This window comes from Medicago truncatula, chromosome 2, assembly GCF_003473485.1.
Source record: "Medicago truncatula cultivar Jemalong A17 chromosome 2, MtrunA17r5.0-ANR, whole genome shotgun sequence".
Lineage (NCBI taxonomy): Eukaryota > Viridiplantae > Streptophyta > Magnoliopsida > Fabales > Fabaceae > Medicago > Medicago truncatula.
The window spans coordinates 51,658,887-51,681,714 of NC_053043.1; the positions used below are offsets into that span (position 1 = coordinate 51,658,887).

General features: G+C 32.1%; 3 protein-coding genes across 5 annotated transcripts; all 3 read left to right on the top strand.

Moving 5' to 3' along the window:
• Positions 1 to 2,092: 2,092 nt before the first annotated feature.
• On the top strand, positions 2,093 to 5,532 carry LOC25487997 (shikimate O-hydroxycinnamoyltransferase). 2 transcript variants are annotated; one of them, XM_013610172.3, is made up of 3 exons: positions 2,093 to 2,227; positions 2,420 to 2,842; positions 4,463 to 5,532. In XM_013610172.3, exons 2-3 carry the CDS (start codon positions 2,435 to 2,437, stop codon positions 5,351 to 5,353), a joined length of 1,299 nt encoding a protein of 432 aa, XP_013465626.2. In that variant the 5' UTR covers positions 2,093 to 2,227; positions 2,420 to 2,434; the 3' UTR covers positions 5,354 to 5,532. The 2 variants fall into 2 exon arrangements, with proteins under 2 accessions (XP_013465626.2, XP_024632002.2); XM_024776234.2 differs by having other exon boundaries at positions 2,104 to 2,235.
• A 4,976-nt stretch (positions 5,533 to 10,508) lies between these two features.
• Positions 10,509 to 12,691, top strand: LOC25487998 (extensin-1). 2 transcript variants are annotated; one of them, XM_024777284.2, is made up of 3 exons: positions 10,509 to 10,625; positions 11,305 to 11,346; positions 12,200 to 12,691. In XM_024777284.2, exons 1-3 carry the CDS (start codon positions 10,553 to 10,555, stop codon positions 12,487 to 12,489), a joined length of 405 nt encoding a protein of 134 aa, XP_024633052.1. In that variant the 5' UTR covers positions 10,509 to 10,552; the 3' UTR covers positions 12,490 to 12,691. The 2 variants fall into 2 exon arrangements, with proteins under 2 accessions (XP_024633052.1, XP_013465627.1); XM_013610173.3 differs by lacking the exon at positions 11,305 to 11,346.
• Positions 12,692 to 18,841: 6,150 nt separating this feature from the next.
• LOC25487999 (ent-kaurene oxidase) lies at positions 18,842 to 22,101 on the top strand. The gene is made up of 8 exons (XM_013610174.3): positions 18,842 to 19,209; positions 19,311 to 19,471; positions 20,100 to 20,261; positions 20,388 to 20,528; positions 20,628 to 20,882; positions 20,967 to 21,128; positions 21,370 to 21,564; positions 21,648 to 22,101. The coding sequence occupies exons 1-8, from the start codon at positions 19,098 to 19,100 to the stop codon at positions 21,966 to 21,968; spliced, it is 1,509 nt and encodes a 502-aa protein (XP_013465628.1). The 5' UTR covers positions 18,842 to 19,097; the 3' UTR covers positions 21,969 to 22,101.
• Positions 22,102 to 22,828: the final 727 nt, after the last annotated feature.

Consider the following 22,828-nt stretch of genomic DNA (forward strand, 5'->3'; position numbering starts at 1 on the left):
GATACAAATATTTTGTCATTGCAGCGTAAGAAAACACATGCAAAATAAAATAAAAAAAACAAAATAAATAATTTTCTTTGATAAATAAAAAACAAAAAATAATCTATTTCTAAAAATTAAAAAATAGTAGCTTGTGCTAACACACTAGTGTTTATTAAAAGCATGATAAATCAATTTTGTTGATTTCAAGATTTGAATTTAGGACGAAAAGGAACCAAGGCTTTAAAATTGATCAACTAGAGTAGATAAATATTGATTATTGGTATTTGTCGTATTCAGTTGTCCAGAATTATAAAAATTGAGTCCCCTCTCCGCATAAAATGATGCACATTCCACCGTTGACTTCTGATTTGTCGCGTTCTAAAGGCAAGATCGACAAAAGAGAACCCACAGGTGTGAGATTTCCATAAAAGAAGTTATGAGATATATTGAGCACCGCAAACCGTAGAACCGGCAGAGGAACTAAAACTATTGGAAGACACATCAACAAACACCAACCTTGGCGGAGAAGGAGAACTGAACGTGACTTAAATCACGCCGAGTATAACACCCACATGACTTAAGTCACGTGAAGGCATTTTAGCAAGTTTAGGTGGGCGCGAGCAATTTATGTTGGGAGAAGAGCAATTTTCCAACTAGTATCGAGGATGGCAGAGGTAATCACATGTCCATTTTAAATGTGAACTCCAACCCCAGATGATATTTGGAATACCCCAGCACGTACCGGAAAATTTCAAACAGCCTACTTTAGCGTCCTATGATGGAAAGTCTAATTTTTTTTTTAGGAAGACAATATGTTTTATTAAAGTTTTCTTAAATAAAAAAATTTGTTTTATTAAAGTTTAGATAATTGGATTTCAAGAGTTTGTTAGAGTTAAAACACACTTATCAAAATTTAGATTTCCGTTAAAAAAAAGATAATATTTATATGGTACATAAGTGCGATAAACCTTGCACCATGCACAAATTTGTTTTCATCTTTGAATCAATAAACCTCATCATTATATTAAATAAATGGTGAAAATAAAATTTGCATATGATGCAACACTATTTTACTCTGGATTATAAGCGGTTAAAACTACATATAGTTAGGAGATTTGATCATCCAATTAAGATCAAACAATCCAAATTTAAATCATTTATGTTTTTTTTTTTTGACAAAAAAACATTTATGTTATTATTTAAATTACTTTATATCTAGACCGTCCAACCACTATCGTCCAATCCGTAAATCTATACTATATATAAAGAAAATAATCTCTTTCAGCTCTTTAGGATTGATTTTTTCTCTTTCCAAAAATGTCCTCAATTTTCAATACAAATAACACATGTAACACATAGATAATAATAAATTTAAATATTGAAAAAAGTAACAAACAGATATATATATATGGCATATCACATGAAAATGACATTTATATATGTGCGTGTGTGTGTTTTTTTTCTTCTTCTTTTCTTTTATCATTTAAAAAGTGTAACAAACTAGAGGAGTATAGTTATACCTACTTTTTATTATCTCAGTTATACCCCTAAACAATTTCTTCTATAATAAAGATTGTTGTTGGTGTCATTAAAATATTTTAGATTATATATTTTTGTTATATATTGTTTGTGTCATTGAAATAAATAATCATGATTAGTTTGATTTGTTATAACTTGAAAACAACAAACATTTATATTTTTAATTTTAATCAAAATCAAATGTCATAAAAAAAACACCGTTAATAATTTTCAAATATTAGCGCAATAAAAAGAGCGAAAATACCATATTTTCGCTAATGAATTTAAAATATCTTATGTAATTTGTACTGCATGCAATCCAAATTGATTTTATTCGCGCTTGCAACCGAATTAAACGCACACCGTTTTTTTTGGTCAAGTAGCCTAGTGGTTGGAGCTCACACAATTTAATTGGGGATAAGTGGAGTGTTCGGAAATCAAATCCCAACCTGAACATATAATATGCAATATCTCTATCAACCGAGTAAGCTCATAGGGATTAAAACGCACACTGTTGAGTTGAAGGTATAAGTCAAAATAAATGTGTTGCCTAATTAAATTCAACAATGATAAGATAAGATAAAACGCATATTTAAGTCATATGAGTGCACCACCTCCGCACTAGACCTTTTCTCTTTCTTTCTCACCTCCATCACCAAATCCTAACCCACTCTCATTCATCATTCCTCCTTTACCTTCACATTCATTCTTTGCATCTTTTTTATTGGTAATAATGTAATGCCCTCTCTTTTGTTAATTAATTTCTTCTTGATTTTAATACTAGTAGTATTTTGCATGCCTGGTTAATTAATTAGTTTTTTAATTTTAATTAAATAAATGTGCAGATGTAATTTGCTTAAATATATGCGAATACGAATGACTAATAATAATTAAAAGTTTGTTGTATATTACTTTGTAGTGGTAGCTAGCAGAGATGTTGATCAACGTGAAAGAGTCGATGGTGGTGCGTCCGGCGGAGGAGACACCACGAAAGGCGTTATGGAATTCCAACGTCGACTTGGTGGTTCCAAATTTTCACACACCAAGCGTGTACTTTTACAGGCCAAACGGCACGTCCAATTTCTTCGATGCTAAGATTATGAAGGAAGCTCTAAGCAAGGTGCTGGTCCTGTTCTATCCAATGGCAGCCCGTCTCCGCCGAGATGAAGATGGTCGCATTGAGCTTTATTGCGATGGTCAAGGGGTGCTCTTCGTCGATGCTGATACCACCGCTTCCGTTGATGACTTCGGTGACTTTGCTCCAACACTTCGCCTCCGTCAGTTAATCCCAGCCGTGGATTATTCTGCTGGTATTGAAACGTATCCATTGTTGGTGTTACAGGTGCGTTTTCTTGTGTTACTAAGCTGTTACTTCAATTTCTAAACACACGTTTTGACAAACTTTCTTTTTTTTTTTTTTTTTTTTATTCAATTTAGGACATTTTCCATTTCGCAATTTACTCGCCTTTTATTTAAGGTTAGGAATATAATAGAATTCTTTTTTTTGAAAAACTTTAATTTAAGGTTTAGAATAACTTTAATTTTCAATAAAAAAAAAAGAGAATAACTTTAATTTATTCTTTGTTTGATAATTTTACAAATAACTTATCTTTTTAAAATTGGACGGAAAAGAATATTAATTAAGGAGAAAACTTAGGTACAATTCCTTAGGTGTTTTTTGTATGGTTCTTAACTAAAAATACATATTTTTTGGATATAACAAACTTTGAGAAAATTATGGATTTGAGGAAATCATGGTAAATTTAATTAAGAACCATACGAAAAGCACCTAAGGAATTGTACCTAAGTTTTCTCCATTAATTAATATATTACGATATTCCTATATGTATACTTTTTTATATATAATATAATATTTACCAGACAAGTATTGATTTGTTTGTATAATTCATTGAATTGGACATTTTAATTTAGACATAATTTTTTTAAAAAAATTAGTAAAAAAATTATAATATTTAAACTTTCCTTTTAATTGACAACCTTTTGTTTTAAGTTTACCAAATTTATTCCTAGGAATAACATTTATTGGAATATAAAGATGAGAATTTTATTCCAAGGTATTTAGCAAAAATATGTTTGATTAAATTTATAATATTTCTAGGAACCATAAAAATAAGGATTATAATAGGTAACTATTTATGAATTTATTTCCATCTCCATGGGAACTTTATTCCCACCCTTTTCCTTGGGTAAATTTTTCTATTCCCATGAATATTTTATACCCGGTAATAAAATTTAGTAAACTTGTAAAAAACATAGGCATATACATTCCTATCATTTTATACTTGGGAATCAACAAATATAACTTGAAACAAACACACCCTTAATTTTAACATTATTTTGTATATATATTAGGCATGTAAAATGATAAATTGTTAGTCCATGTGAGTATATAACCCAAATGATATGGATGTTGCATTATACTGTGACTAGTGTTTGAACTCCAAATTTTCCATATATTTATCTTAATGGATGAATTTTTAAACACTGCATTAAAAAACTGATGAATTGTTATAGAATCTTAACAATATCTAAATTTTATAATAGAATGAAATGACATAGTAGTATTCTTTAAAAATATGATAACTTTTTTCTGAGGGAAAAATATGATAACTTATTATTATTTTTTAAGGAATGATAATTTTTTTTTTGAGGGAATGATAATTTATTCTTAATATCCCTAAAAAACAAAAAATGGTTGACATGACATGTGAAACATGAGGATGGATGAGTTTTACTTTGTTTTCTTTGCAATAGTTTTGAACCATATTAGATTAATGTTATTAATTGAGACCGCTGAGCCGATATCGTAGGTTTAAGCTTTTAATTTTGGTGCAACATTAATATGAGTACTAGTAGTACCAATTATGAACTATTAATAGTATAGCTTCAACCGACCCCCACCTACTAATTTTGACTTAATACAATGTTGCTTTGCATGCAGGTAACACATTTCAAATGCGGAGGAGTATCGTTAGGCGTTGGTATGCAACATCATGTAGCAGATGGAGCATCTGGTCTTCACTTCATCAATTCATGGTCAGATGTAGCTCGTGGCCTTGATGTTTCCATCCCACCGTTCATTGGCCGAACACTACTCCATGCTCGTGATCCACCTCGACCTGTTTTTGATCACATTGAATACAAGCCTCCACCATCAATGCAACATGCTAAACAAGGCTCAGACACTAGTGCTAGTGTAGCCGTGTCTATCTTCAAGTTAACCCGTCAACAACTCAACATCTTGAAGGGTAAGTCAAAAGAAGATGGAAACACTATCAACTATAGCTCCTATGAGATGTTGGCAGGTCATGTATGGAGAAGTGTAAGCAAGGCTAGAGCACTTCCTGTTGATCAAGAAACAAAATTGTACATTGCAACTGATGGAAGATCAAGGCTTCAACCTTCACTTCCACAAGGCTACTTTGGCAATGTGATATTCACAACTACTCCAATAGCAGTAGCAGTAGATTTAATGTCAAAACCAACATGGTATGCTGCTAGCAGAATCCACAATGCATTGTTACAAATGGATAATGATTATTTGAGATCTGCTTTGGACTATCTTGAGCTACAACCTGATTTGAAAGCTCTTGTTCGTGGTGCACATACTTTTAAGTGTCCAAATCTTGGTATCACTAGCTGGGCAAGGTTACCAATCTATGAAGCTGACTTTGGTTGGGGAAGACCCATATTCATGGGACCTGGTGGGATTGCATATGAGGGGTTATCTTTCATCATTCCGAGCTCAACAAATGATGGTAGCTTATCTTTGGCAATTGCTCTGCCTCCAGATCAGATGAAACTGTTTCAGGAATTGTTTTATGACATTTGAGGGATTCTATTTCTAAGGCGGTGCATGTTTTCTTCCTAGCTTTTTACTTTTTATGAATCAATCAATTAAATGTGTAATCATGGACTTGCTTCTGGCTTGGCAAAGTGTGTGTAATTCTATAGAAACAAGTGTGTTATTAATTTGACATCACATTTGGACAAGATTTGTGATTGCTTTCATTGTTTTGGCGCCAAAGGTGCATGTTCCTAACATGATTATTTTTCTTCAACATTTCATTTTCATAATAAATAGTCATTCTTTTTGCAATACAGTTAGAATGTGTCGTCTTTGCCTATTACTTTACTTAACTCATAAATTCTCTACTCCATGTTTAGTGCCTTATTTCAAGGAAGGAACTAAACGCGAATATGATAAATAATCATCAATTTACAAGATTAATAGGCAATTTATGTTGGGATAAGTTGCTTAATTTTGTGGAAAAAGGATTGTGGAAATTTTATTCAACTTATATGATACATTTTCTCAGTGCAATACATAATTTATATACACAAATCAAAACTTCTAACTAACCATGATTACTTGACCACCAAGTAAACCATATCGTGAGTTAATCTTTAAGTAACTATCTCATCCTTATCCAACTAACTTCTAGCTAGTAACAAACTAATAATAACAAGCTTATGCTAATCTAAAGTATATGCATCATTACAACTATACACTAGATTACTACATTAATGCATTCTCTGTGATGATCCTCTGTACCTCTAGATCCTCTTCACCTCTAGATCTTTTGTACCTCTAGAATGAAATACATCAAGTCCAAACACTCATCCTAATTCATACCAGTGAGCCTCTTCATTTCCGTAAGCTTTTTCAATTCATCAAACCTTGCCTTCTTCAATGGTTTGGTGAAAATGTCAACAAGTTGCATCTTAGAATTGCAATACTCCAATTCTTCAAACCATTTTTTACTATTTGAAGTCACTATGAAATCAAGAATAATTTTTTAAATTTTGATTAAAGTGGGTGTAAATCAATAAGGAGATTGTAAATTAAGGTGGATAAAATTATTTTGTTTAGTCAATATCATAATTGTTGATGACATGTCCGTTGGTGTTCCGTTGGTGGACCACTCTAAGACTAAATTTTCCTTCACTACAAATCAGTCATAATACAAAATATCAACTACTTTTGATTTATTAGCTTATTTTGTTTAAAATAAAATCATTTAGGCAAAATTACGTAAATAGTCCTTTAAAAATTAATTTTAGGTAACATTTTCGTTCTTTATTTATTTATTTTTTCTCATTTTCATCCTTTAACTTTTTAAACAATTTCAACTTTACCCCTCTCTCACCCTTTCGTTAATCTTCAGTTAAAAAAACCACATAACTTACATTGTTCTTTTATTTTTCCTATTTTCCGTTCATAATTACCCTTTAATCCTTTCACACAAATTAGAAAAACTTTTTATGGAAAACCCAGAAACGTGAACACTGAAACTTGAAAACACAGAAGAAGAACAAAAGCGTAGAATGAAGGCTAAACTGCAGTTTTGACCCCCTAACTTTCACAATGGTGCGATTTTGACCCCCTATTAAAAAAAATGAAAATTTAAACCCCTATGATTTAGCCCCTTTGCAAAATAGACCATTTGATCAATTTTGACCGGGTCAACGCGGAGGTGTCATGCCACATGTGTATTTCCCTTTTTTTTTTTTATTCAAAAAGCCACTTGTGTAATACTTGATTTTTTTTTATTTCTTTTTCATTTTCATCTTCTTCCTCACTCTCTTTTTTCAATCTCCTTCTACCATCTTTTTTCCAGCAACATCAACACAACAATCTCTTCTTCTCTTCTTTCCTGGTTGTTCCAATCCATCCCCTTCTCATCAATTTTCAATTTTTGGATCACTCATCAACAACACATCATTAACAACAACAACAACACAAAATTCTTCTTTAACCCAATTCCAAACCAGAAAAACAAAATCAAATGAAATTTGAATCGGAAACAACAACAACAACTTCAACGTAAAACAACAACAACAACAACTTCTTTAAAAACAAATCATCAAATCAAAAATCAACCCAGATTGCTTCCTCTTCCAATCGAAAATCAAACCCAAGTGATTAAAAATCAATTCCATGTATGAAGAATCAAAAACCCGGATTCAAAAATCCTCTCTTTCAATTTCTAGATTGTGTTGTTGTGTTGCCGTTTCTTGATTTGAGGGGTGGAGGGTATGATTTGGAAGAAAAGAAATAGAGAGAAGAGAAGGAAGAAGAAAAGGAATAACAAAGAGAGAAGGTGGGAGAGAATAAAAGGAAGAAGAGAATAGAGAAGATAATGATGAAGATAATAGAAGGAAGAAGAAAAGAAAGAAGATAAACAGAGAAGGTGGGAGAGAAGAGAAGGAAGAAGAAAAGGAAGAAGAGAGAAGGGGATTTGCGCTGGAGAAGAAGAGAGAAAAAGAAAATGGGATTTTTTTTTTTAATTTATCATTAAGGGTATTTTAGGTATTTTTTTATTCAAGTATTACACAAGTGGCTTTTTGAATAAAAAAAATGGGGAAATACACATGTAGCATGACACCTCCGCGTTGACCCGGTCAAAATTGATCAAATGGTCTCTTTTGCAAATGGGCTAAAACATAGGGGTTTAAATTTTCATTTTTTTTTAATAGGGGGCCAAAATCGCACCATTGTGAAAGTTAGGGGGTCAAAACTGCAGTTTAGCCTAGAATGAATTGTGAAAACGTGAAGACTCGACTGTTAAGAAGAGGAAATCGTGAATCTGAAGAGGAGTAAAACATGATTGAGGATGCAAGGAAGACAAATTTGTTTTAAAGAAAAAGATTCTTAACATGGTATTTATGTCTGTTTCAATTTTGATTCTTTGCTCATCTCTAAATCACTTTGTGTTTGATTGATTTTGACTCTGGGTTGTGAATCTGTCTTGAGGGTTTTTGACGAATCTGTTTTGCTTAATCTTGGTTTTGTTGACGAAGGAGTCAGAAAAAGATTGGGTGTGTGAATTTTGTGTATGTGATAAATCCATTGATTGCAATTTTCGAGTTTGGGTTTTTTGTTACAGGTATTGCTCTATAACATGGAGGAGGAAGAAGATTGAAGAAGATAACTTAAGCTTTTCTTTTTCTGTGTAAACCGGGTATCCTCGGCGCGCAACTGCGGAGACCTAAATGGGCAGCAGGCTCATTCGAATTCAGAACTTTCGTTAAATTAGAAGAGACTCGTTTCATCTCATCTAAGTGCTCTTGACTCTTGGACTGAAGCTTTTTTTTTTATAACATAGTAACATGTAATAATTCACTTAAAGGTTAATTGTGTAATCTTTTAATAAGATTTATGATTTGGAAAAAAAGATGATAAGGATAATAAAAGTTGGAAAGTTTTACTTTACCCAATTTTGATGCATAAGATTTATGATTTATAAAATAAAATAATAATAAAAATGTTTAATTTTGATTTAATGACAATAAATAAAGAAATAATGACATATTTTATGTGCAAATATGCAATGCACCATATATTCTGACGTGACATAGATTAAATATACAAATGCTCAATAATTGACCATATGATTAATTTTACTAGAAAAATCATTCTCAGTAGAATGTCCCTGTTTATAATTGTATGAATGTTTTTCTTCTCTGTTTTTGTTTATAAGTCGACTTATGTTGTTCTTTTTTTGTTGTTGTGTTGTTTAATGTTTATAATGTATTTATAATTAAGTAGGTATAAACTAGCAATTGAGTACAAATTAACAAACATTTTTAATGAAAATTATAAAACTAACCTTCAAGTAACTAGTTTTTTAAAAAAAAAAGTTGATTTTATAATTAGACGTGCAATCTGCTGTTTAAAATAAAATAAGTAGGGAAAGAAGCTCAAGTTATCCCAAACAAAATCCAGCTTAGATTCTTGATTACTATGTATTGTGGTCCTTTCTCTTTTAACTCATACACCGCATATATTATGTGTCATTTGGAGCAGTGGTGCTTTCATCGTGACATACGAATGTATATTGATTACTATTACGATTAAAAAAATCATAGTAATTATGTGCTAAACTTTTGGTAATCTTTTTAAAAAAAACTCGGTATCTTATTCAAAGTTCAACTGATTCGGTTGATCAATCTCTATCCACTAACGAGGTTCACTTGAAGGTAGAGCAAATCTTGTGAAGACTTACTCATTATAAGAATTGTCGGAACCTGGAGTATTTGAACTTAAAATTTAGAAGAACACATTCTTAGATCTCACGACACACACCACCATACCGATCTATGGTCGGGTTTTGATAATATTCTTATTAGTATTTACCAATTTTGTTGACAATCAACTCCTTCTAGAGAATCTTTCAAACCCGTCATTAAAGGAGTCTTCCCTCCCTAATAAGGATTTTCTATTTTTTTTTATAATTATTCTCAATAAAAATAATGAAAAAAATAATAATAACCATAATAATATCATCGGAAGATTAAAAAAAAAGGTTTAAAGGACCAATTTCAAAGTGCAGTGATCATTATAAAAAAATCTTGAAAGTGCATGGACTAATACGAAAACTTTGGAATATTTTAATTTTAAAAATTATCTTTTAGTGTGTCATGTGACGTGTAATAATTGGTCAACATGATACACTGTTAGTTTTTTTTAACATGGATTTAATAGAAAGACCAATTACTGGGGGAGTCATCTATCATGGTTTATCGGATATACAAGTCCCTTTATATTATTAAACCATTTCCTGGACGTTAGTTTGGAAGATTCAACACAATAGTGAAACCGTTAGATATGATTCTTAGTGACTGAGCCCAAGGCTGCATTTAGTATCAAATTAAGAGAGGGACCGATAACAATTTTTTTACAAACTGTAGATACTTAAAAAAAATATAAAATAAAGTGTGTGGACTAATAGCAAAAAATAGTGAAAGTGCAGGAAGCAATGACATATTTAAGCCTATCTATTATTATTATTATTATTAATTTATGACTTAAAATAGAGATCATAATTAAGAAATGGTTAGGAAATATTTGTGTAATGCTAGTTGTAAAAGAAGCAGCTAGCAAATGAAAAAGGATCCTTGTGGTCATATGTGATTTGGACTCATCAACTACCTCCGTATGTTTTTGATCTCTATATATAACTGAAGATAGTAAGAAGAATGTCATCATCCATTAAATTAGGAGTGAGTGAGATCTATCAGGACAAAAATGAAGACTCTGAACTATGTCTTTCTACTCTCTTCTCTCTTTGCTTTCCAAGTCTTGCAGACTATGTCACTAGGTAAATTCTTTACTTATATAACTTATATGTGCGTGCACTTTTGTATTTTAAGCTGTTTCTAACAGCACTCCCTCCAATTCAAACAAAATTCTTTTAAAGTTTTTTCGCCGCAAATATTTAAAACAAAATAAATGAACAAAGTGTAATAATCTTTTAAAATTATTCTTATTGGCTATTGGGTTGTATAGTATAATATAGGGTTAATTAAATTTTTGGTCCTTATAAATATCTGCAGTTTTGTTTTTAATCCCTATAAAAAGAAATCACACTTTTTAGTCCCTCTAAAATTTTCTGTCAAAGTTTTTAGTCCCTGTTGTTAACTTAACTTAACGGAAGCTGATGTGGCACTGCCACATCATTAATTTTTTTTCTTCCAAAAATGATAAATTATGAAAATTCTAAAATACCCTTAATTTTTTAACATTTTTCTGATCAAGCATGTTGTCATAAAATTCAAGTTTTGGTGATGAATCTAAGTCTCTTATCCTTGGAAGAATGAGATTTGGGACTAATCACATGAGCTTAATGATTGTTTTTCAAATCAATCAAGCTATCATAAAGTTCTCATTTCGGTGCAGGCATACAATTTGCCAACTTTATGTCATTTAGCGATGAATCTAAACCATATTTGTTATTCTTTAAATTCCTAGAGACTTTCATCCATATTTATTATTCTCAGGTTCCGCATCAAACAGAATCGAAGCACATCTCTCCATTACAGGTCGATTTATGGTTCTGCTTCAGTCGATTTCGTTCAATTTCTGGAATGAAATTCGATTACAGGTCGTTCGTTTTCATCTTCGTAAACGATTTCAGGAAGGAAAGAAGGAAATTCGTTTTCGATTTTGGGTTTAGGTTGCTCGATTTCAGGATTCTGGGTTTAGGTTCATGGTTTTTGATTCTGGCTTCTTGGGTTTTCGATGCTTCACACGATGAAAATCTCAATTCTAGGAATTTAGGATTTCTTTTATATTTTACCACATCTTTTATATTTTAATTCTTCTAATTTAAATTATTGATTTTTTATTCTAAATATATAAGCCCATTCAGCATTCCATGTGGCATGGTTTTTATTACATAAGGTGGCATGTCATAAAAAAAGATGATGTGGCAGTGCCACATCAGCCACCGTAAGCTAAGTTGACGGCGGGGACTAAAAACCTTGACAAAAATTTTTAGAGGGATTAAAAAGTGTGATTTCTTTTTATAGGGACTAAAAACAAAACTGCAGATATTTATAGGGACCAAAAACTTAATTAACCCTATAATATAATATAATTATTTATACGTAAAATTGAAAAATTAATTTATTGTGTGTCTTGAAAATATAATATAACGAAATGGTTGAATTTAAATGATTAATGAATTTTACTTTAAATCCAAAATTTAAAATATTTTCACAAATATTTGTAAAATAGTTAAACCGAAAATACATAGAGAAAACAATTGAGCCAATAGCTTATAGCATCATCTAAGCTTAAAAAAAAAAAAAAAAAAATAGCATCGTTTTAATGTGCACAGCATATCAATTATATCTAACACGCGAAATTAAATGTACATGTTGGTTTGAGTAGAGAGAAACGTGGAGTTTCTGAAAGCAGCAGCAGGTATTGGGGGAAGACATCATGCACCACCACCACCTCCGCACTACTCGCCGGGACCAGTTCAGAAACTAAATTCTCCTCCCACTCCCGCCGCAGACGTTCTGAGACATCATCGACACTCACCACCACCTCCTCCCCAATATAATCCAGGACCAACTCCAGGGCTTTTAATTCTGCCAGCAACTTCTGGAAACCCAACAGCTCGGAAACATATTTTGTACCAGAATTCTCCTCCTAATATCTTTGCAGCTTCAGCCTGAATATTATATTTGTTTAGCTAGCTTGATCAAGCCTTTATGCATGTACTTATGTGATCAATGTATGTTTTACACTACCTGCTTAGCCAAACTACTTTCAATTTATTTTGGTCAGGATAAAATGTAACATAAATAATTATTATATGAGGTCACGCTTTAAGGTGTATATATATATATATATATAGAACAGCTTCCCTGTAAAACATATGTACGTGTTGTGTTTGGTCATATAAATATTGATCGGAGTGGATGAGTGCTACTTAGTTGATGTTCCTCTAGTCCTATAGCTGGTATTTTGCAAATTAACAAACTATTTTACCTACAATATAAAAAAAATATTCTTATCTTTTTTAATAACATCAATAATATAATATTTTTTAAAAACAAATTTATTTAAGGGTATAACTGGAATAATGAAAAATCTAACCCAAACAAATTTATAGATTTGATAAAATTACATCTACGGTCCTTGAATTTTGACAATTTTATTCGGATCGGTCCTTTAAATAAATAAAAAGATCCAAAATAATTATTTATGTTACATTTTATTTACAACTAGTTTTTTAAACAATTTTTTTTGAAAAATACCATGTATACAGGGGCGGTTTCACCGCCCGGCGACCCCGGGCGGTCGCCCGGGCTCGATCGATAATTTTTGCGCATTAGATCCAACCCAAAAGCCAATTAACACACTTACAAAAAGAAAAATTTGGGCAATCTGAAAATTCTCACACGCAAATAGGTCTCTGAATTTTATTTAGCACACTATTGACGGGTTCATCTCTCTTATTTTAACGGGTTAATTGTTCAAATTGATCCTGTAATATACCTTATGTCTGAAAAATGACCCTTAAAAATACAAAACATATATTCTAGCATTGTAACTTGAATTTCTTCTTATTTTTGACCACCCTGTAATATACGTGTAGTCTAAAAATGTGACCTACATGTTGAATTTTTTCATTATTTTTTTCATACATGATTAGCACGTTAAAATATAGCTTTACATAAAAAACTAAATTTCTTCGACTAGAGATAAATTAATTATGAATTTTCATTCCCTCATAATTATGAATTTCTTAAACAATTTATAATTAATTTGTATCTCGTTTAAAGACTACAAAATTTCACTGTGAAGGTTCTTATCATGTTCTAGTCATGCCTACAAAATTAGGGAACTAAATTTGACTTGTGAGTATACGCTTACGCGGAACAAAATTTCAATTTTGCACGTTTTGGTTGAAAAATCATAATAAATTTAAACGACTTCGAAATGCTATGAAACTTTACATATCCTTTTTATGTATTTTTATAGATGTCTCTGCAAATAATGAACTCAAAATTCGATTTATAGGTCGAGATTCCATTGTTTTGTTTTTTGAGCTTTTGATACTTTAAAAATTCATAATTAATTTTTCGTTTGTTGAAAATTTATAAATTTTTTGTGTAAAGCTGTATTTTAACGTTCTTAACTCGCCTCTAACAAATCATGAAAAAATTCAATCTCTCGGTTGCTTTTTTGGACTTCGCGTATATTACAGGGTTATAAATAATAAATTTTTTGAATTACATGGTCAAAATACATGTTATTTAATTACATGGCCAATTTTTAGACTTCACATATATTACATGGTCAATTTTAATTAATAATCCTATTTTAAATTGTAGTTTTATTGACAAAATGATAAACCTCTTTTATTTCAATTTTTTTAATTATTAAAATTTAAAAAAAAAAATTGATTTATGACCGTTGATATAATTTGGGATAAATTTTTCGCCCGGGCTCCATAAATTTTCTGACTCCGCCACTGCATGTATAATAGTTCAATATTGAGATAACTCACATAGGCATGTCTAATTCCTTTAACTTAGTTGATAGAGATAATATATAATATATGTAAGGTCTAGGTTCAAACTCCGAATTCCAAAAAAAATTCATTTTCCTTTCTCCCTGTTAAAAAACCATAGAACTAAAGTACCTAATATTTCTCAAAAATCTCTTCATTAAGATTGATGGTTCGAATTCACGAACTCAATACAATGAAGAAGTTGTCTCTAGTGCCATGCTAAATGAACATATGATGAATGTCATTCATATAATGACTAAGTGCAATTTTGAGTCTATGCTTCATGTGTGTTATATGTTCACCGAAACATATTTAAAAATAGAGAAACGATATTTGTACAACCATTTTTTAATAATTTTTATGATAACTTTCTATCTCATACTCACAATATATTTTTACTTTCTTTCTCTATTACTTTGATATTTGTGCCAATACATATTTTTCTTTGTAAAAATGTGGTTGTCTATTTAGTTGTCAAATAAATTGATGTTCAAATAACACTACTCTTAAAAATATATGTTGAAAGAGGTCAACCACTTCCGAATGATTATCCTCCACAATTGCGCGTAGGAAATATTTGGTTTATAAAAAGTAAAAAATAAAACTATTGTATCCAAAATCTATGTCGTGACTGGTTATTACTTTTCTTTAGAGGTCGTTATTTATTTTGTAAGGATGAGTTAGACCCCAAAATTAAAACATGGTATCGGAGTATATCCTAGATCTATCGTTTGGATTCTTAATTCTTACACGCTTCAAGCCCATTGGGGCCAAGCATGAGGGGCATGTAGGAAATTCCGCCTTTATTGTCGTTCGTCCCTACATCTGAGTTGCCTCGTGTTGGCTTTGAGGGAATGAATTTAGTTTCATATCAGATAGATATGACTTTTTATAAGAGTTTATAAATAAGAGGCACTCCTCACCTAACATGTCGGTTTTGTAAGGATTAGTTAGGCCCCAAAATTAGAACACATGCATTTCATAATCAACAAAATTAACATGTTGCATAATCTTCTTTGTTTTTTATACCATTCTCAAGAAATTAACATGTTGCATTCCTTCATAATTTGTTAATTTTTGTGCAATAATTTAGTCAAATTATTTTAATTGCATTTAAAAATAACATTCAATTTCTTTTTAAGCCAAAAGAAAAGTATTTTATTTTTTTTTACAAAACCAAAATGAGATTATATAACAAAGCAGTCCCTAAAGCACAAGGTGTGCCTTAGAGACTACTACAGGAACCAAGAGTTACAACAAATACAAAACCAACCCAACAAGACTACATTAGCCAATACCCAAACAAACAAGAGGGCATGACCACCACTGCTGGGTACCATAAACAAAAGTAGCTTTTCTAGCTTTCAACCAACCTAAGGACAACATCTTAACCTTGTCTAACAAACGAGGAATGGGAGTTATTACATTATTAAACAGACGATTATTGCGTTCATTCCACACAACCCATGCACAAAGAAGCCATATAAGTTGCATAAAAGAACGTCTAGAAACAGCACCACCTGTCAAATAAGTAAACTGAAGAAAATGATCGAAAATATTATCTGCATCCACCCCCGCACAACCAATCCAATCACTCGCCAAATGCCAAAGCGAACCAAAAGTGTTACATAACAAAAAAAAGATGTTAAGCCGATTCAGGATGACCGCAACCAGCGACACATAAGGACATATCAGTCGGCAACACCCTTCGAGCAATCAAGTTAGTCTTCGTTGGTAAACGATCCTGGATGAGTCTCCACACAAAAACTGATACCTTCAAGGGAACCTGTTTGTGTCACACCAAATCCGCAGCAGGAGCCGTACCAGAATAGTCCTGAGAGGTTAGCACCTGATAAGCACCACGAACAGTGTATCCATCTAAAGGAGCATAAAGCCAAACCCATGTATCTGAAACATTCGGAAACAAAAGAACATCAAGAAGAAAAGCCCTACACTCCGCTAACATCTCCTCCTCCCACTGCGACAATCTACGCCTCCACCTCCAAAAAAAACCCCTGCTGCTCCAGATCAACAGAGAACAAGTCTGCCACAAACATGAGCTTATTCTCTGTTAACTCAAACAATCTACGAAAACGGACACAGAACGGAACATCCCCTAACCACCTATCCAACCAAAACAACGTATCAGAACCATCACCAACCCTCCTAGCCACGTGACCAACAAACCACCCACAGTCACCCTCACCATCACTATCCCTAATACGACTCACCTCCCTCCACCAACACGACACACTCCGACCCCCAACCTCCAACCTGCCACCTAATTCGCCATACCTGGCAACTAAGACACTATACCACAAACCACCTTTGTCCACCAACATCCGCCAACACCATTTACCTAACAAAGCACTATTAAATTCCTTCAACTGTCTCACCCCCAAACCTCCATTCTCCTTTGTGGAACAAACAGTTTTCCAGCCTATCCAAGTAATTTTTCTATGATCCTCACATCCCCCCCAAAAAAAATGATTAAATAAAGATTCAAGGGAAGAAATTATACCTGATGGAGCTTTGAAGAAAGAAAGGGCATAGACAGGTAGAGAAGTCAAGACAGATTTTAATAGAACCAAACGTCCTCCAAAGGAAAGAAACCGGCTATTCCAACCCATAAGTCTAGCTTTAATACGATTCACAATAGGATCCCAAAAACTAAGACGACGCGGATTACCCCCAATAGGCTAGCCCAAGTACATAAAAGGAACCCTACCCACTTTGTAGCTCAACACCGAAGTTGCCTCACAAAGCCAAGAATCAGAAATATTAATCCCCACCAACATACTCTTATTAAAATTCACTTTCAACCCAGACATAGATTCGAAAATAAGAAGAGTGGCACGAAGAGTTCGAACATTCGCCCAACTTTTGACACCAAGTAACAAAGCAAAAGAAAAAATATATTAAATAAAGTAGAGACACAAAGACTAGGGAAACATTAGACCTGATGAGGTACAACTCAAATGGTAATATATTGTGATAAATCAAAACCTAGTGGACCAACCCTAATTGAATCCTAACAAATAAGCATTCCACACAAGCGCAATCCAGTGAACCCACGTAGGGGTCCGAAACCATATTACAAAAAAAAAAAAAACAGTGAAGAATGAACATCTGCAAACCCAACTAGGGTTTAAAGCTAGCGAATGGACGCCCGCTAACACGAAATCCAGATCCACATACCAACAATTTCCTGATAAATTATTAATCAATACTCATCAACACTTATTATTTTAATCATACATAACTTTTTGTCTCTAATTATTTTTTTATCTTTCACAATTTACAACATTTTAAAAAATACACAAAAACCAAATAACAACTTACACCCTTTAAAATAAAAAATAAACAAAAATATATTTAAAAGAATTAAAAGACAAATCTAATTGGTTCAAATCTTTTATGAAATATATTTGGATTTTTGTTTATACGTCATTTTGAAAAAAAATTGTCTCAAATTATATGTCTCTTTACAATACCAATAAAACATTAATGTTACTTTTCTTGTTATCTCCTCAATTATTTATTAATCTTTTTTCTTTCAATTCTTTCATTTATCTTTCTCATATCATTTATTAAAAACAATTTTATAAAACAACTTATAATATTTATCAATTATGTTTCTTAATACATATGAAATGCTTAATACGTCATATAATATAGGACAGAGAGGGTATTTTAGAGTAAGAGTTACCGTAATCATGTCCATGATGTAAAATTTAGTGGTACGAGCTTAATTTATACTCCCTCTGTTTTAAAACCAGTGTGACTTTAGCAAAAAAAAGAAAGTTTTAAAATGATTGTTATTTTCAGTTTCCAATGCAATAATAACTTTTTCTTTTCAAATATTCCCTCGAATTAATACTATGCACACTACTTCCAAAGTATTAGTTTTAAAACTAACCAATAATTAATAAGGATAATTTGGTAAAATAATAATTCTATTTATTTTAATCATTTCATTTCTTAATATGTGTGTAAAAATTTTAAACGACATTCATTTTAAAATGGAGGGAGTAATTTCAAATGAAACGGTTCAAATTTTCTTAATTACAATTGAAATTGAAAGTTTTACCTTAATTAATAAATTTTTCCTTTTTTTTCAATTTTTTTTTAAAAGTCAAAGTTTTGAATATTAATAAATTTCCACCTAATTTTTTTTTGGTAATAAACTAAAGATTAATTTTCTAATAAAGAAATTAAAAAATAATCTTTAATTTATTAAAAAAAAAATTAATTGGATTTAATTAAAGGACTCATCCAAAAAATTATCAACTAAAATAGTTTGTCACTTTTATATCGACAACGGAAATTAATTTCACATTCACATAGACACTCGTACGAAATGAACTCCTTATGTCGAAAAAATTATGTTTGAAAGTAGTTGGATAGATTTTGTAAAAAAAAAAATAGTGTTGGATAGTTGGTGGGGCACGCCTGCTTGCAAAATAATTGGTGAGACAGAGAATCTGATGAGAGAGATGCTGTAATCAGTGCCTCCAAAACTCTATAATATACATCATCTGATCAGTACTGTACTATTATCTATCTATCTTTATGTAATCAAATATTTAATTCTTTGAATGTGGATGGATTGTCTTTTGATAATCATATATGGAATCTGTTTAGCTATCCAAAAAAGAATATATACAATACAAACAAACAACCTATTTCAGACAAATATTCTCTTTCCCTTACAATATACATAAAGATTGAGCGGTGGTGGTGATTATTCAACAACAACCAGCCATGGACACTCTCCAGACACTTTCTTTTGGTGCTTTCTCTCTCTTTTTCTTCCTCTTCCTCTTCCTATTCCGTTTTCGTACAAGAATTACTCACAAACTTCCTCATGTACCAGGTATCATCCTCATATTGTACATATATATATATATATATATATATATATTCATGTTCATTTCTTTGTATAATAAATTGTTTAATGAAACTGGTTTTGTGCAGCGGTTCCAGGTTTACCATTGATTGGAAATCTTCTTCAACTTAAAGAGAAGAAACCTCACAAAACATTCACAAAGATGGCTCACAAATATGGACCTATTTTTTCCATCAAAGCTGGTGCTTCTACCATCATTGTTCTCAACACTGCTCAACTTGCCAAACAGGTTCTTTACATTCTAATTCATTCATTTCTGATGCCTTCATTTATTATCCAGCAATCAATTACGTTAATTGTTTTAATTAACCATAAGAATTACTCTACTACTGCTTGTTGAGAACTGTAGAAATGTGCATATATAAATTATACTGTATATGTTATCTTATGAAATGGTCTAATTCCCTTGTTCTTTTGTTTGCACCGGTAATTGGTTGAGGTAAATCATAGCTTCTAATGCTCTTTTTAGATAAATCATAGCTTCTAATAAGTTGAAAACAACTTAACTTATGGACATGTTATATGTTATTTGCATATGTTAAGAGTCTCACATGTGGGACTCTTAAAAGCATAAACTCTCTCAAACAGTTTCATAAGTGTTTATCCCAGTAAATAAGCTCAAATAACTCAACCCAAACAGACCTTAAGTCATTTTCAATAGGATACCATTAGAATCCTATGTTGGATGTTAGTGGAGAAAATTGACATGTTACATTATATTGATCATTTGTTTCTCTGTTTTTAGACTAATTAGTACGAGGCAGCAGGGGAAATGACATTGAGTGTTCATCACTGTTATCCATGAAATTATATTTATTTCTAGTTAATTGGATTCTAATATTTTGCAATTATTTCAGGCAATGGTGACAAGATTTCCATCAATTTCAACAAGAAAGCTATCAACTGCACTCACGATTCTGACTTCTAATAAATGTATGGTTGCTACAAGCGACTACAATGATTTTCACAAAATGGTCAAAAAACATATTCTTGCAAATGTTCTTGGAGCCAATGCACAGGTTGGTTACAATAACTTCATGCTTATCTCACAAGTATTTGAGTAAATATATTAGAACACACACAATTTGTCTCTCTTTTATGGTTTGGATGAAAAGTGTCTCTGAAGTGTATTTTTCATTTTTCAGAAGCGACACCGTTTCCACAGAGAAGTCATGATGGAAAACATGTTCAGGCAGTTTAGTGAACATGCCAAGTCCCGCCCTGATTCAGCTGTTGATTTTAGGAAAATATTTGTGTCTGAACTATTTGCACTAGCACTAAAGCAAGTGAGTATTCCCCTTCTGAAATAAAATTAAAAAGAATTTGCTGAGAATAGAATAACACAACATAATATACAAAACTTCAACCTCGCGGATTATTTGCAGGCTCTGGGAAGTGATGTTGAATCCATTTACGTGGAGGAGTTGGCGAGTACATTATCAAGAGAAGACTTATATAACATTCTAGTGGTTGAATTTATGGAGGGTGCAATTGAGGTGGATTGGCGAGATTTCTTTCCATACCTGAAATGGATTCCAAATAAGAGTTTGGAAATGAAAATTCAGAAAGTGGATCTCGGAAGAAAATATATCATGAAGGCATTGATTAATGAGCAGAAGAAGCGGTTAGCTTCAGGGAAGGTAGGTTTTTTCTTGTTTACAGCTTCAAGTCTATGCAGAAACCATGGTAGAGTTACCCTAACTTGGCTGTTTGGGATGTAACAGGAAGTAAACTGTTTTTACGACTACCTGATATCAGAAGCTAAAGAAGTGTCTGAAGAACAAATGACCATGCTGCTCTGGGAGCCAATTATTGAGACATCTGATACTACCTTAGTTACAACAGAATGGGCTATGTATGAACTTGCCAAAGACAAAAATCGTCAGGTTGATAGTTTTACTTTGCCTTTGGCCAACTCTTAGAACTTAGCTCGGGTCAATCTCAACCCTAAAAATTAGTTTTTGTGCTGATGGTTTTCCCCTAACTTATACCTATTGTTCATGCTATATCATTATTTAATGTGAGACTAACAACACTAAGCAACCATCTACCAATTGGTTCATTTGGTGGTTTCTTCTTTCGTCCCATTGTTGACACTTTGTCACTCGTTACATCTTTATATTGCAGGACCGTCTGTATGAGGAGATCCTAAATGTATGTGGACATGAAAAGGTTACAGACGACCAATTATCTAAGCTACCTTACTTGGGGGCTGTATTCCATGAAACATTGAGGAAGCATAGTCCAGTTCCGATTGTCCCATTAAGATATGTTCATGAGGATACCGAATTGGGAGGATATCATATTCCTGCCGGAAGCGAGGTCACTCTATTTATCCTTGGATAAAATCTACTATCTTATTGTCTATATGATTCATTGATTGATTTCCATTTCATGTTTTACAGATTGCAATAAATATATACGGATGTAACATGGATAGCGACAAGTGGGAAAATCCTCAAGAATGGATTCCAGAGAGATTTCTTGATGAGAAATATGACTCCTCAGATTTGTACAAGACTATGGCCTTTGGAGGAGGGAAGAGGATATGTGCAGGCTCTCTTCAGGCAATGCTGATAGCTTGCACGGCTATTGGCAGATTCGTACAGGAATTTGAGTGGGAGCTGGGACAAGGGGAGGAAGAGAATGTGGATACTATGGGCCTTACCACCCACAGGCTTCATCCCCTGCTTGTAAAACTCAAGCCAAGAAACCATGTTGAGTAGAGTATTAGTGGTAACTTAGCTGGTGAATTTAGTGGTTGTGGCATTGCTACATATTTACTAAGTGCACCTTATATTATATCAAATCTAAGACATAAGCAACTTTGAAAAATAAAGTTTGGTATAATTTTATTAAGTTTCTTGTATTGTCTGTAGTTTTTCAATCATGCATGGAAAATCAGAAAATTGCTTCTTATCATAACCTGGAGTTGGTTAACGGATGGCAACATATCCACCTTGTTGATTGCAGTCACAGCCAAAATACTTTCGAATAAGTATGATTTTTTTTTACACTCATTTTATGCAAAGCATTACTTTCAACCATTAAACCATTAAATCACCATTAATAGTATTTTACAATTTCAAAAATGAAACCGTCAATGCTACATTTTTAAATGGAAATGAGAAAATTGAGAATAAAGCTTAAAATCAACTCCATTGCAGTGGAGATTCATAAATCATACCCCAGTGCCTATTCTTAAGATTTACTTCCTTTCCTTCTAGAAGTTCATACTATTACTTGTTCCATTGATTGAGAGTTGAAACAATGATTTTCAACTTATCCTTTTAAAAAAAATGATTTTCAACTTATGTTCATTTTCCATTCCTCTCTTTTTCCCTTCATCTTAACAATCCAAACACACATTTAGGCATAATTTCATCATAGACCACATAATAAAACACCCCTTCATCTTAACAACTAGGTCTTCTGAAATATTCTTATTTCAATACTTGGAGAGGTTAATTTTCTATTTTGTGAGAACCATATATTATCTATTATCTATGTCCAATTATAGAAATGAATTCTTCGAGCCGGAGAAGGCCACAATAAACGGTAAAACTTTACTTCAAAATATTTAACA

Excerpts from the sequence above, each read along its gene's own strand:
- LOC25487997 (XM_013610172.3), top strand. The coding sequence starts at position 2,435 with ATGTTGATCAACGTGAAAGAGTCGATGGTGGTGCGTCCGGCGGAGGAG. Across the intron at positions 2,843-4,462 it reads ATCCATTGTTGGTGTTACAG|GTAACACATTTCAAATGCGG; the intron begins GTGCGTTTTCTT and ends CTTTGCATGCAG.
- LOC25487998 (XM_024777284.2), top strand. The coding sequence starts at position 10,553 with ATGAAGACTCTGAACTATGTCTTTCTACTCTCTTCTCTCTTTGCTTTC. Across the intron at positions 10,626-11,304 it reads CTTGCAGACTATGTCACTAG|GTTCCGCATCAAACAGAATC; the intron begins GTAAATTCTTTA and ends TATTATTCTCAG. Across the intron at positions 11,347-12,199 it reads AGCACATCTCTCCATTACAG|AGAGAAACGTGGAGTTTCTG; the intron begins GTCGATTTATGG and ends TGGTTTGAGTAG.
- LOC25487999 (XM_013610174.3), top strand. The coding sequence starts at position 19,098 with ATGGACACTCTCCAGACACTTTCTTTTGGTGCTTTCTCTCTCTTTTTC. Across the intron at positions 19,472-20,099 it reads CTGCTCAACTTGCCAAACAG|GCAATGGTGACAAGATTTCC; the intron begins GTTCTTTACATT and ends CAATTATTTCAG. Across the intron at positions 21,129-21,369 it reads CCAAAGACAAAAATCGTCAG|GACCGTCTGTATGAGGAGAT; the intron begins GTTGATAGTTTT and ends TTTATATTGCAG.